The sequence below is a fragment of the Euphorbia lathyris genome, chromosome 3 (genome assembly GCF_963576675.1).
Source record: "Euphorbia lathyris chromosome 3, ddEupLath1.1, whole genome shotgun sequence".
Classification (NCBI taxonomy): Eukaryota; Viridiplantae; Streptophyta; class Magnoliopsida; order Malpighiales; family Euphorbiaceae; genus Euphorbia; species Euphorbia lathyris.
The window spans coordinates 80,248,164-80,260,138 of record NC_088912.1 but is presented as its reverse complement, the minus strand read 5'-3'; the positions used below and the strand labels follow the sequence as shown (position 1 = coordinate 80,260,138).

At 33.4% G+C, this 11,975-nt stretch overlaps 1 protein-coding gene and 2 long non-coding RNA genes across 3 annotated transcripts; 2 read left to right on the top strand and 1 right to left on the bottom strand.

Moving 5' to 3' along the window:
• Window positions 1–63: 63 nt before the first annotated feature.
• Window positions 64–1,330, top strand: LOC136224926 (uncharacterized). The gene is made up of 2 exons (XR_010686690.1): window positions 64–267; window positions 1,031–1,330. It is a non-coding gene; the product is annotated as an uncharacterized lncRNA (long non-coding RNA).
• Window positions 1,331–9,321: 7,991 nt separating this feature from the next.
• Window positions 9,322–9,901, top strand: LOC136224536 (uncharacterized). Its single transcript, XM_066012898.1, has 2 exons — window positions 9,322–9,527; window positions 9,606–9,901. The coding sequence occupies exons 1-2, from the start codon at window positions 9,425–9,427 to the stop codon at window positions 9,716–9,718; spliced, it is 216 nt and encodes a 71-aa protein (XP_065868970.1). The 5' UTR covers window positions 9,322–9,424; the 3' UTR covers window positions 9,719–9,901.
• A 101-nt stretch (window positions 9,902–10,002) lies between these two features.
• Window positions 10,003–11,501, bottom strand: LOC136224537 (uncharacterized). Its single transcript, XR_010686481.1, has 3 exons — window positions 10,933–11,501; window positions 10,393–10,836; window positions 10,003–10,315 (listed from the first exon to the last, which is right to left on the bottom strand). It is a non-coding gene; the product is annotated as an uncharacterized lncRNA (long non-coding RNA).
• Between the last annotated feature and the right edge of the window lie 474 nt (window positions 11,502–11,975).

Sequence of the window (11,975 nt, the reverse complement as noted above, 5' to 3'; positions counted from 1 at the left end):
ACTCTCATAAACCTATATATAAACACATAGAGTTTATGCTTAATTGCATCTTAATTACACACAATATACATTGTGATAAAAATTCTGATTATTGATTTGTCATGGCAGCAGGGAAATCTTCTAGGTGCGCTTTCGTTGCTCTCTTCATCTTCGCCATCATCTTGTCTTTGGCGATAGCCACCGATGCAGGCAGAAATTATTTGCCGTCTGCAAACAATAATCCCGATGCAGGCAGAAATTATTCACTGCCTGCAAACAATAATCCATGTAAATCTCAAACTCGGTCTTGTGATTTTACAAAATAATTTAGTCTCTAATTTTAATTTTTCTTCGCTAAAGATAAAAACTGATTTAGAATTTTTTTAGAAAGTTACAAAAAATAATTTTTTTTTAAAAAAAATACATCAATATTGTTCTTTTTCATTTTAGATTATATACATGTTATTAAAAACAACCAATCTGTATACTGTTAGGTTTGACTCAAAGTTATATACATATATATGTTTATTGTTTATGGTTTAAATTACAACCAACAATAAAAAAAAAAAAAATTAAAGTGAATATATAGCTAATTTGATTTTATTGTTCCCACTATTTATTTTATTTCTTGTATTTCTATAAAAAATTCTCAACATATCTATATATAATATAAAACAGTAATGATCAAGCTGAGTTGTCACTTCCTTCTTTTTTACTGATAAAAAATATAATATAATATAATATATTAATTTTAATTATATTATTATATTTATCTATAAAAATATTTTTAAAGTAAATGTGAAAATAAAATAATAATATTTAATTTATATAGCACATTTATATCATTAATTGTAATTATTAGATTATATTTTTATTAATATTTATATGTTAAGATGAATCCGTGCATCGCACGTAAAAAACACTAGTATATTTTTAAAAGAAATACTAACAAAAATGCTCGGATTTTGGTATTATTAAAACTTTAATTTTAATTTGTTTTAATTTTGGTGATAAGAGTTGTAAATATTTGTGTATTTTGATGTTGTTGTAGGTATACATAATGGTACGCACATATACTGTCTAGCTTGTCTTTGCTGCAGACCTGCACAACCAGGCAAGTGCTGCTGCAAGTGCTGCTAAGGCCCACTAGCCCATAACACTGCTCGCCTTTTCAAGTCACATCGTAATATTCTGATACCAAAATAAAATATGTTACCATCATATAATATTTGTAATACGAAATAATTGCATCTTTTTATTATTATTGTTGTTTTTTGTTTGATTCTAATAATAAAAAACTATATATGGTCTTAATTTAAAAAAAAAAAACTATATATGGTCTTTACCATTATATTACCATTTGGCTATGTTATGTTGTTTGAAATAAAATAAAATAAAATAAAATGTAATTTCGTCCTACTTGAAAATTGTGTATTGCTGGATTATTATTATTATTAGTTTTACTTTTTTTTTTTTTCAGAAATGAAATGAAATGTTTTATCCACCTATATCTACTATTGTAGATGTATTAATTAAGTCGTGCTTCAGTTCAAAAAAAAAAATTAAGTCGTGCTAAATTGTTTTACACAATAATAAATTTATTTTTTTTGAAGAATTTATCTAAATATTTTTATTTTTGAAATGTCAAACACACGGATTATTTAAAAAATACTAAAAAAATTAAATCAATATTCCTAAAATGATGTTTTCCAGCATTTTTTTAAATACGAAACCATATATAAAAGAGTCATAAGGGACAACAACAAATTGTTTCCATAATAGAATTTCATCTACACACAAAGTCTTGATAAAAGACCAAGCAGAAAAAACATTTCCAACTTTTGATAAAGATTAAATCGGGACGTGTTAGTTTTAATCGTAAACTAATAAAGATGTTCTTTTCTAGCTAAACTAGAAAGGAGTGAATCCTAGATTTTACGGACCAAACCGTAGGAAATCAAAGATCCTCATTTTTGAACGTTAGGAACCTTAACAAACTTCAATGAATAAGATGATATAATTTGTATTGATAAAAGTTGAATATCCTTACAATAATAGGAGCTTATATAACTCATCAAAGTAAATGCTAAAAGACAAAAAAAAAAAAAAAAAAGCTAACTAGGGTTACAATTAATAAAGAAGGGTGAGTAGAGTAGGAAGAGAAATGCGAAAATGACATTTAGGAAATTAAATCAAAAGTACAAACAATAAGGTTAAAGGAAAAAAAACATTATTAGACCCTTGATCTTTCATTTTTTGATTCATTAAGCCCTTTTTGTTTTTTGTCACATTAAGCCCTTTACGACCAAATTAGTAAGTTATGAACACTTAATTCTATTAAAAATATGTTATTAACTTCATCTGTATTTGAAATTATTAAAAAAATATTTTTTACAGTTTGAATTAAGGTTTTTACGGCTTTCCTATATCCACATTACACATCCAAAACTGCTTTTAAACAGTGAAAAAATACAAATTTCGAATACATGTGTAATTAATAACAGTCTGTTAACCAAATTTTGTATTCAAAATTACTTTTTTTTTTGTCATAAAGGGCTTAATGAGTCAAGGACTTAATGAACCAAAAAAAGAAAGATCAGGGGTCTAATGATGCTTTTTTCCAAGGTTAAATGATATAGTTGTAATTAAGGGATGTAAGTAATTGGGAGCCTTGGTCCCCTTATCCCCTAACCTTGTGTGTCTTTTTCTTGTTGGCTGAAAAACTAATTCATCGTCGGTAAAGATCAATGGAAATCAACATTCTGTCACCGAAAAGAATCGCGTCGTCGCCAAGATGGAGCCATGCCACAGAAAGCTAAGAACTCAGTCATTTTGGGCAAGAGCAGCCGCACACGCCGTGTCACTTAAATGGCAAGCCGTGTGGTCAGTTTCTGAATCTAAGAGTGTATTTCTTCGTGCCAGCTCCTCATGCCACTCTCTCGGATTAGATCATATTCCACATGGCGTGTGGAATGTTTGGCATACCATATGGGGCTATTTTGTCCCTTTTCTTGCTTGATCGTTCGTGCTTCGTTTCTCCTCTAACTCCTTCGCCTGGACTCGATCCTTGAGGGAGATGCTCCGCATCAACTTTGATTTATGTAGTTAGATAACAATCTAAACTCTTCAAAGTCATTCGACCTCAAATAAAGAAAGTTAAAATATATAATTTTTAAAAAAAGTGAAAATCACATACATAACAGTTGTTACTAGAATTGAAAATATAAATGAATTTATCAACAAAAACATCCACTACAAGAAAATCACTAATTAGGGACCAAAAATTCAATCACAATTCAGTTCCTAAACGTTATCACGACAGAATTCATTCATTCAGTAACTCGATGTTGGTAACTGGTTAATGACTATTTTTACGATTTAGTCATAAACTTTGAGACCTACGCAGTTACAAGTTGTCGTCGCTAAGTTACAGACTTAAATATTTAGTCGATAACCCGTAAAATATAGTCCCCAACAGTGATACACAAATATTTCATAAAAAATGAGATTACTTCAATATACAAATAAATTTCAAAATTAAAAAAAATCGAAATACTTATATGTTCAATGAAAATGAAAGAAATCAAGAATAATCATGAAATATGCTACAACTCATTTAATTTTAATTAAAAAAATTAAAAAAGTCGTTTAAGGTTTTTTTATAAAGACCAATGCAACGTTAATTACACTATTAAAAATGGCTAATTTACCCTTAATACATCTCTCCTAAATTTATACATTCTATGCAAAAATTCTCTCTGTTCTTAAATTTTATGGCTTAATTATGATTATTTGCATTAATACTGAACTTCTCTCTTCTCATAAATAAAGGCAAAATTGAGAAAATATTTCTAAAAGTGTATTGGTAATCCAAAACGACATATCAAAAAGAACAAATTAACAAAGTCAAAACGTCATATAATAAAAAACGGAGGAAGTATTTATTAGAAAAAATTACACCGCAATTCAGGGTCGAGTACTGGTCAATTTGTCCCATGTAGCCCCCTTAAACTTAGTATATATTGACGTTATGTAGTATTATTTTTATGTTTAAATGTAGATAAAATGGTTAAAGATGCATATTTCTATTTAAGACGTCATGTGTTCAACTCTCTCCAACCTCATTTTTATTTGTTTTAACTTTATTTTTTCAATAATTATAAAAACATGTTACCATTATTAATGGGTTAAATGCATCATTGGTTACTGAACTTATATGATTGTCTCGAAATGGTCACTCAACTTCAAGTTATCTTAATAAAATCACTCAACTTTGAATTTTATCTAAATTAGGTCACTCTGACGATTTTATTGATTAAAAAGCATCGGAATGATGATATACGTGACACGTCTGTATGAGTCAACTCAAATCTCTGATCAAAATGACACGTGACATCTACGTATGCGCCATATGACTATCACGTGTCGGTTATTTTTATGACATTAAAATGCAATTTCAGTCAGTGACCCAGAGATTGAAATCTACTAAAAGTCGAATAAATGGATTGAAACTTATATAAAACTCATTCAAACAATTATTTTTTTTTTATGTATTTTGATTCCATTTATAAAAGTAACTACAATATAAATACTACTCACAAACAAAAACATTACTTCAGTTCTTTCAACAATATAAAAAAGGGGTAAATTACAAATGTAGCCCATTTGAAGGGGTCCATTAACATATTTGATCCATTTTGCTTCCATCTCACCAAATTAGACACTTTTATCCATTTTAGACAAAATTACCCTTAGTTTTATTCAATCGATCCATCTGCTTCCACTCCCGCTCCCGCTTCTTCTTCTTCAATTTCTGATATCAATCGTTAGCGATTTTTTAGATTATTGAAGTATTATGTTCAATTTCCCGTAGAAATAGTATGTTTTTAGCTTATACGCCTGCTTTTCTCGCTGGTCTTGTCTCTTTCTTCATCTGCAATGGTATCGTTTCAATTTTCTCTATTTTTCTCCATTGTTGTCGCATTTATGACGAAATTTGTCGCATCTCGTCACAAATGCGAAAACAGTTGTCGCACCTCGTCACAAATGCGAGAACAGTTATCGCATCTCGTCACGAGACAATAGTTGTCGCATTTCGTCACAAATGCGACCACTCTTGTCGCATCAGTTCAATTATTACGTTTTTTTCTCATTTTTTGAGCTTTTCATCATAATATTCTTCCGCAGGCACTAATTCTTCAAAGGTTGAACGAAACATAATCTCTTCTCTCTATAAACCACCATCTTTTCGTCGGTTTGGGATGACGAAGAAGACGTTGAGAGTCTGAGGAAGAAGGTGAATTGAAATAAGGGTATTTTTGTTCAAAGTGGATGAAAGTATCTAATTTGGTGAGATGGAAACAAAATAGGTCAAATATATTAATGGACCCATTCAAATGGGCTACATTAGTAATTAACCCATAAAAGAAACCCAAATACTTTGTTTTTTTTTTTGATAACCAAATACTTTGTTACTTTGGGCCGAAATATGCATGTTTGTGCTGCTCTTGATCTTGTATGCTTACCCTATTTACTCGTTCTTGTATGCTTTAAAATAGAAACCGTGTGAATCTTTAACTTATTTTATTTGCTAGTTTTTGCATTTTTATGCTGAGTAAATTTAAAATCAACCATTGATAATCTGAAAGTAGACCTTAAAGTTAGTATAATTGTGTGTTTTGCACCAATCAATCCCTCTAGAGATGACAACTGGATATACTTATCACTTTATTATTTTTGTGATTGGTCGGCTTGTCGTTGTATGTATTTCATTGCAATAAATTTTTGGCACCGTTGTCGAAAATTGATTTGTAGACATTTTACATAGTTATTTTATCTTTAAGAGTTTAATCCTTGTGTTTAGTGTGCGGATGGTAGGGCTGAGCGTGGATTTTGTAGATTTTTTAATGGAACTGAATATCCGAAAAAAAAAATCCAGAATTGGATTGAACTGTTAACTTTTTCTATAGAATCGAACTGAATTGTACCGTTTACTTAATTAGGTACAATTCTGGAGATTTTCAAATTCATAATATTACTGAGTAAATATGTTAGAGATTCTAGAACCGGACCGAATATCCGAAAAAAAAAACAGATTGAATTGTTGACTTTTTCGTTAGAACCGAACCAAATTGTACTGTTGACTTTAGTAGATACCATTCTGGAGATTATCATATCTCCGAATTGTACCGAACCGTACTCATCATTAAATGGTGCATAGTTCTTCTTGGTAGTTTATGCATAGAGTAGGCCCGCCTTCTTTGCCACTGAATCCAGAGATTGAAAAAACTTTTCAGATGGAAAGTGGGGCAATAAGACTTGCTAAATGGAGACAAAGGGAGCCGACACAAGCAACAACCCTAATTGTGTTGGTAGAACTATATACGGTTCTGGTTGTGGAAATTGAAGGAGAACAAGTGTACAAGAAGATTGAAGTGGAACCACTATCAAATGTTGAAAAACATGGTTCGACACGACTGTGCGCAAGGGCAGAATCAGGAGGGTTGGGGATTCGAGTCCCGGCAGGCCGTTAGAGAATTGAGAAAAAAAAAATTTAGTTTTGGTGTTTGGTAATATTTTGGAAAGAATTATATTGACTCTATGTAGTATTATTTCATTGTTTAAAGGTAGATGAGATGGTTAAGGATACTTGAGGTCTTATTATGTTCAACTCCCTTCAACTTCATTTTCTTTTAAAAAGTTTTTATTTATTTGAATTTTATTTTACAATAATTATAAAAACATGTTACCATTATTAATTAATTTAAATGGATTCTTTATTTTTATTTTGATAACACTTTTGAATTCATTTTCAATATATCTTTACCATTAAAAAAAAGTAAACATATTTAATATTCAATTTTATTATGTCTTTACCATTAAAAAAAAAGTAAACATGTTTAATTTTCTATTAGTTCAATACTAGTTTCTAAAAAAAATGATAACATTTTTATAGTTTTAATGCGTTGGAGGCTAAATTTTTTTTGTCAAGCCATAACAGGCTGGACTTTGAAATTTACCATCAACCGCACAATTAATTTCGAATTTTTTTTTTTGACGTTTTGAATTTTTTTTTACTGATATGTTTGAGCCCAATGTCATCCGGGGTCCTGGTTCCGCTACTGACTGTGCGACTAGCAATCAAGAAACATACTTCATGCAGGGCGGAGCCAGCCCAGGGTTTGGTGCCGGAGCTCCCCGGCCACCAGCTCCGCCCTTGAATAATGGTCGATTTGTTCCATGTAGCCCCCATAAAATTAGTATATATTGACTTTATGTTGTACTATTTCAATGTTTAAAGGTAGATATGATTGTTACTGAGGCATACTTCTATTTAAGAGGTCGTGTGTTCAACTCCCAAATGAGGGAAACAACATTTTTTAGAATATTGTTTCCATGATTCTGATTGTACAAGTGGCGAGGGTTTGTCAAATGAAGATCCAAACAATCATATTTATGATTTTGTGAATTAATGCAACACCTTTCACACTAACCATGGAGTTTCTAATGACGTGATAAAGATATTAAGGAATCTCCAACTGGGAGCAATCCATACTTGGGATGAGATGGAGCATACCTTTACTAAGTACTTTTCCTCCTAAACAACTCATTAAGTTGAGATATGAAGTGTCTCAATTTTCCAAGGAGATGATGAATCACTTCCATTAGAACATCAATAGAAATAAAAAAACCTGATACCTAAACACAGAAGAAAAGAAATTCAAACAAAAAACATGAGAAAAACGAGAAAGGTCAATATTGAAACGGAACAAATCAAAGATGATGAGGGCATTTTATCCGCGAACATGAACCCGGATACTATTAACGAGGCACGAGAGGAACCACCGGAGGAAAGCAAGGGCAACGACGTTCAACCAAGCACGCGGGGCGTGTCTAAAGGCGCGCGGAGCGTGGAGACCTCTATTTCCGAAGGAAAGCTCAGCGACTCAGCCACGCGGGGCGTCCCAACTAGTACGCGGGGCGCGGGTAGCATTTTCGAGCGAACATCATCTCAAGAGGTCAAGTACGCGTGGCGTACGCCTAGGACGCCACGCGTAGATCCCAACCAACAGGGCCACCAAGTTCAGGAGCTCAACTACGCGGGGCGTAGTCACGAAGACGCCACACGTAAGGACCATCAACGAGCGTCCCCAAGTTCAGAGACTCAAACACGCGGGGCGTAATTTCAGGCACGCGGGGCGTACTCTGCTGGAAGGATACTTCTCCTCCAAGTTCTTACCAATAGGGGACCATTACTGCTGGTGTTTATTTACTGTTTTGCCACCAACCCCTTATTACTAAACTGCCATGGACTCTTTCCTTTCCTATTCTACCCTTTATACACATGTTTTGGCCAAAACCATATTCATGGGCTTTTAGTCTTTTCTCTTCTTATTTAGGAGAGTATTTAAACTCTCTTCTTTGTAATGTTTAGCAACTTTTTGATGAATTACAACTAAAGAGCCTCCATTGGAGCTTGGATTTTCAATCCTTGGGTTTACTCAATCTTCTAGTTTGAGCTAGAGAAGATTACAATCTTTGTTGGTTTACGATTAAAACCTTCAGTCGATTTCAATCTATATCAAAAGAGAAGACAATCCAAGCAACACAAAATCAATAAATGGCATGAATAAAATATAACACCGATTTAAGAAATAAAAATTCAATACACAATCACATAAGAAAAATACATTAGTTATGCAACAAAATGTGACTGCCAATTGTAGCATTTTATTAAAATTCCCATTTTATTTTGGTACGACATAAACCCTTTCAATATTACAATTTTTGACTTGCAATATTTACAATTAATATTTATAGATTTCGAAGACATTTCTTGGCTTGTAGAGTTGGCAAACAATGCCAATGCAACTGCAGTGATGAAAGGTCATTGACTCGGAAAATGAGATAAACAAAATAATCAAAATAAATGTTCTCCAAAAAAAAAAAATTTATACTCTAAAATATAAATAAACCCTAAAAAAAAATCCTACCGTAAATTATGAATTATGAACTTTAAAATATAATTGTATGTTATCAAATTTATGTTGAAATTTTTAACACTTTTTTCTTAACAGAATAAATTAATTTCTTGAATTAGTTGATCAGATCATTCCAAACTGAAATGATTTAATATAATTTGGAGAATTGAAAGGTAATATTTGGAATTCATAATTCATCATTAAATGAGAACTGATTACTTTTCCAAGATGTAATATGTTGAAAACATGAACATATAGTATAGTATTCAAATTAGTAAAAAAAATCAAAGTTATAACAATTCAAAGAAAACTGCAGGCCAGGCCAGAATGAAATCCATATTATTAATTTGTGATTTTGTATAGGTGGCAATTCCCCAATCTTATATATATATATAGACCACCATCCATATGCATATCCTCATCAAATAAAATTATCAAATCATAATATTCTTTAATAATTATCAATGGCAAGTTCATCTATGAAGTCTGTTTTGGTTACTCTCTTTATCTTTGCAATGGTGTTATCTCCCATCATGCAAACACAAGCAGCTCGATTGAATACCCGAGGTAAAGAATATTTTGTAACATTTGATTATTACACATATTTATTATATAGATATTAATTAATTTGCATATATTATGCAGATCTGCTACAAACAGATGAACCCATATTTTGCCCAGCTTGTGTGTGTTGCTCACCTCCACCACACGGCTCCTGCTGTGAATGCTGTGCTGAACCTGTCCCTGATTCTCCTTGAAACTATGTTTAAACATATTCGAAGTTTAATAATATTTGAATAAAACCAAATTAAGAAATGTATTAACATTAAAAGGAGTGCCTCTCCTTTGTATTTATAAATTGTTAGATGCATTAATTAATTTAGTTTATGTAATAAACCTCGTTACTCGTGTAATAAAATATCCTATTAATAATAATACAACATGTGTGTAATTTTAATTATGTTCTTCAACATTTATATTTTTAGTAGTGTTGATTTGAGTTTCAGTAGAAGAAGGGTTTCGATACAGATGAAGAGAGGAGAGGGACGACCCTTGGATTTCTTCTCTTAGAAGTACAAATGACACTAATTAAGACTTTAAAGTCTCACTTACACGGAAGCCACAAAAGTCAGGGGCACATGCGTCCTTTTGCCCTAGCCAAGGGCATTTTTGTCAATTCCGGATTATTAGCACCTTCTAGAATAGCCTCCACAAATCAACAATGTTCCTCACCACACCCAACCATATCCTAAGCTCATCCTCACCATTGATCACTATCATCCACGATCAACGGTTCAGAATCGGACACCTGTTTTATCCTTTCCTTGTCCATTAAGTTTACTTGATGAACAAACCTAAATCAAAGTATAAATGTAATAGTTAGTAATACTTTTATTTTAATGAGAATTCTAAATATTCAAGGAATTTTTACCTCATTCAATTAATATGGTATCAGAGCAAATCTGAAATTTCTCTTTTTGAGTAAGCATAAATGGCTGCCACCATAATCAATACCGGCAGCCCCTATCATCTTCCTCCGAATGAAACTCCGGCCCTATCCCTCGTTTCGCAAGAACTCTCCGGATCTAATTACCACCAATGGTCTCGGGCTGTCAAGGTTGCTCTTATGTCCAAAAACAAGTTTGCGTTTGTTGACGAAACTATCAAGGCACCGGCTTTGGATGACCCAATGTACAACCAATGGGAGAGGTGCAACAATATGGTTATCTCATGGATAAACCATGCTATCTCGCCCTCCATTGCTCGAAGTGTTATGTGGCTGGAGAAAGCAGAGCAGATATGGGCCGATCTGAAGGAGCGTTTTGCTCAGGCAGACTCGTTGAGGATCTTGGAGCTCCGGCGAGAAATCCACAGCCTGAAACAAGGTAATGGAAGTGTCACTGAATACTATACCAATCTGAAAAATACTCTATGATGAGTTATTGAATCTGCGACCCATGCCGCAATGTACCTGTCGGACAGTGTGCGGCTGTGGTGCCTTCAAGATCTTGAGAGATCAGCAGGATGCGGATCAAGTGATTACATTCTTGCAAGGCTTGAATGAATCCTATTCCACAGTATGCTCCCAAATACTCCTCATGGAGCCGTTGCCATCGTTCAACAAGGTTTATGCCTTATATATTCAACATGAACGGCAGATTGGCTTTGTACCTGTCAAACAAACAGAGGGAAATGAAAGCAACCCGTTTGTAGGCTTTACACAAGGAAGGCAGAACAACAATCGCAACAACTGGAGGTATGCAAACAAGAAAACAAATGGCAAAAATACATCCTTGTGCACTTATTGTGGAAATACAGGTCATACTGAAGATATATGTTTCAAGAAACACGGCTATCCACCGAACTATGGAAATAGAAACAGGGGAAATCCTTTCAGAACCAACCAACCCAAGGCCAACTCAGCAGTTAATCAGGGCAGAGACAACGGGGACTCGGGTGAAGAGGACAATAGGCAGACAAACGCAGAACCGTTCACTCTAACCAAAGACCAGTATCAAACGCTAGTCGCCTTATTGCCACTGAGCCATACAGGAAAGGCCCCAGCCTCAGGCAGCAGCGTCAACACCTTTGTCAAGAGAGACAGTTCTGGTAAACGCCTAAACCCTAATCTTGCCCCATCATGTTGGATAATAGACACTGGGGCCACGGACCACATCATTTGTGACACAAAACTATATACCTCATGCACCAAAATAGACAAATGTTGGGTAAATCTGCCTAATGGTGAGAGGGTAAAGGAAGAACATGTTGGTACTGTGGTTCTAAGCCCACAACTCACTTTGCAAAATGTTTTATGCATACCTGCTTTCGATTACAACCTCATATCAACTAGCAAATTACTTGATACCGGTGAATTATGCATCGTGATAACTGGGTCCGTGTGTGTAATACAGGACACAACAAGTGGGAAGAGGATTGGCTTGGCTAGGGAACATGAAGGCCTCTACTATTTAGATTATCCATTGCCTAATAGTCTTTGTTCTGTTTTTTCAA

What these genes read in the sequence shown, in the direction of transcription:
- LOC136224536 (XM_066012898.1), top strand. Translation starts at nt 9,425, where the DNA reads ATGGCAAGTTCATCTATGAAGTCTGTTTTGGTTACTCTCTTTATCTTT. An exon ending in AGCTCGATTGAATACCCGAG is followed by an intron (nt 9,528 to 9,605) that starts GTAAAGAATATT and finishes TATATTATGCAG; the next exon opens with ATCTGCTACAAACAGATGAA.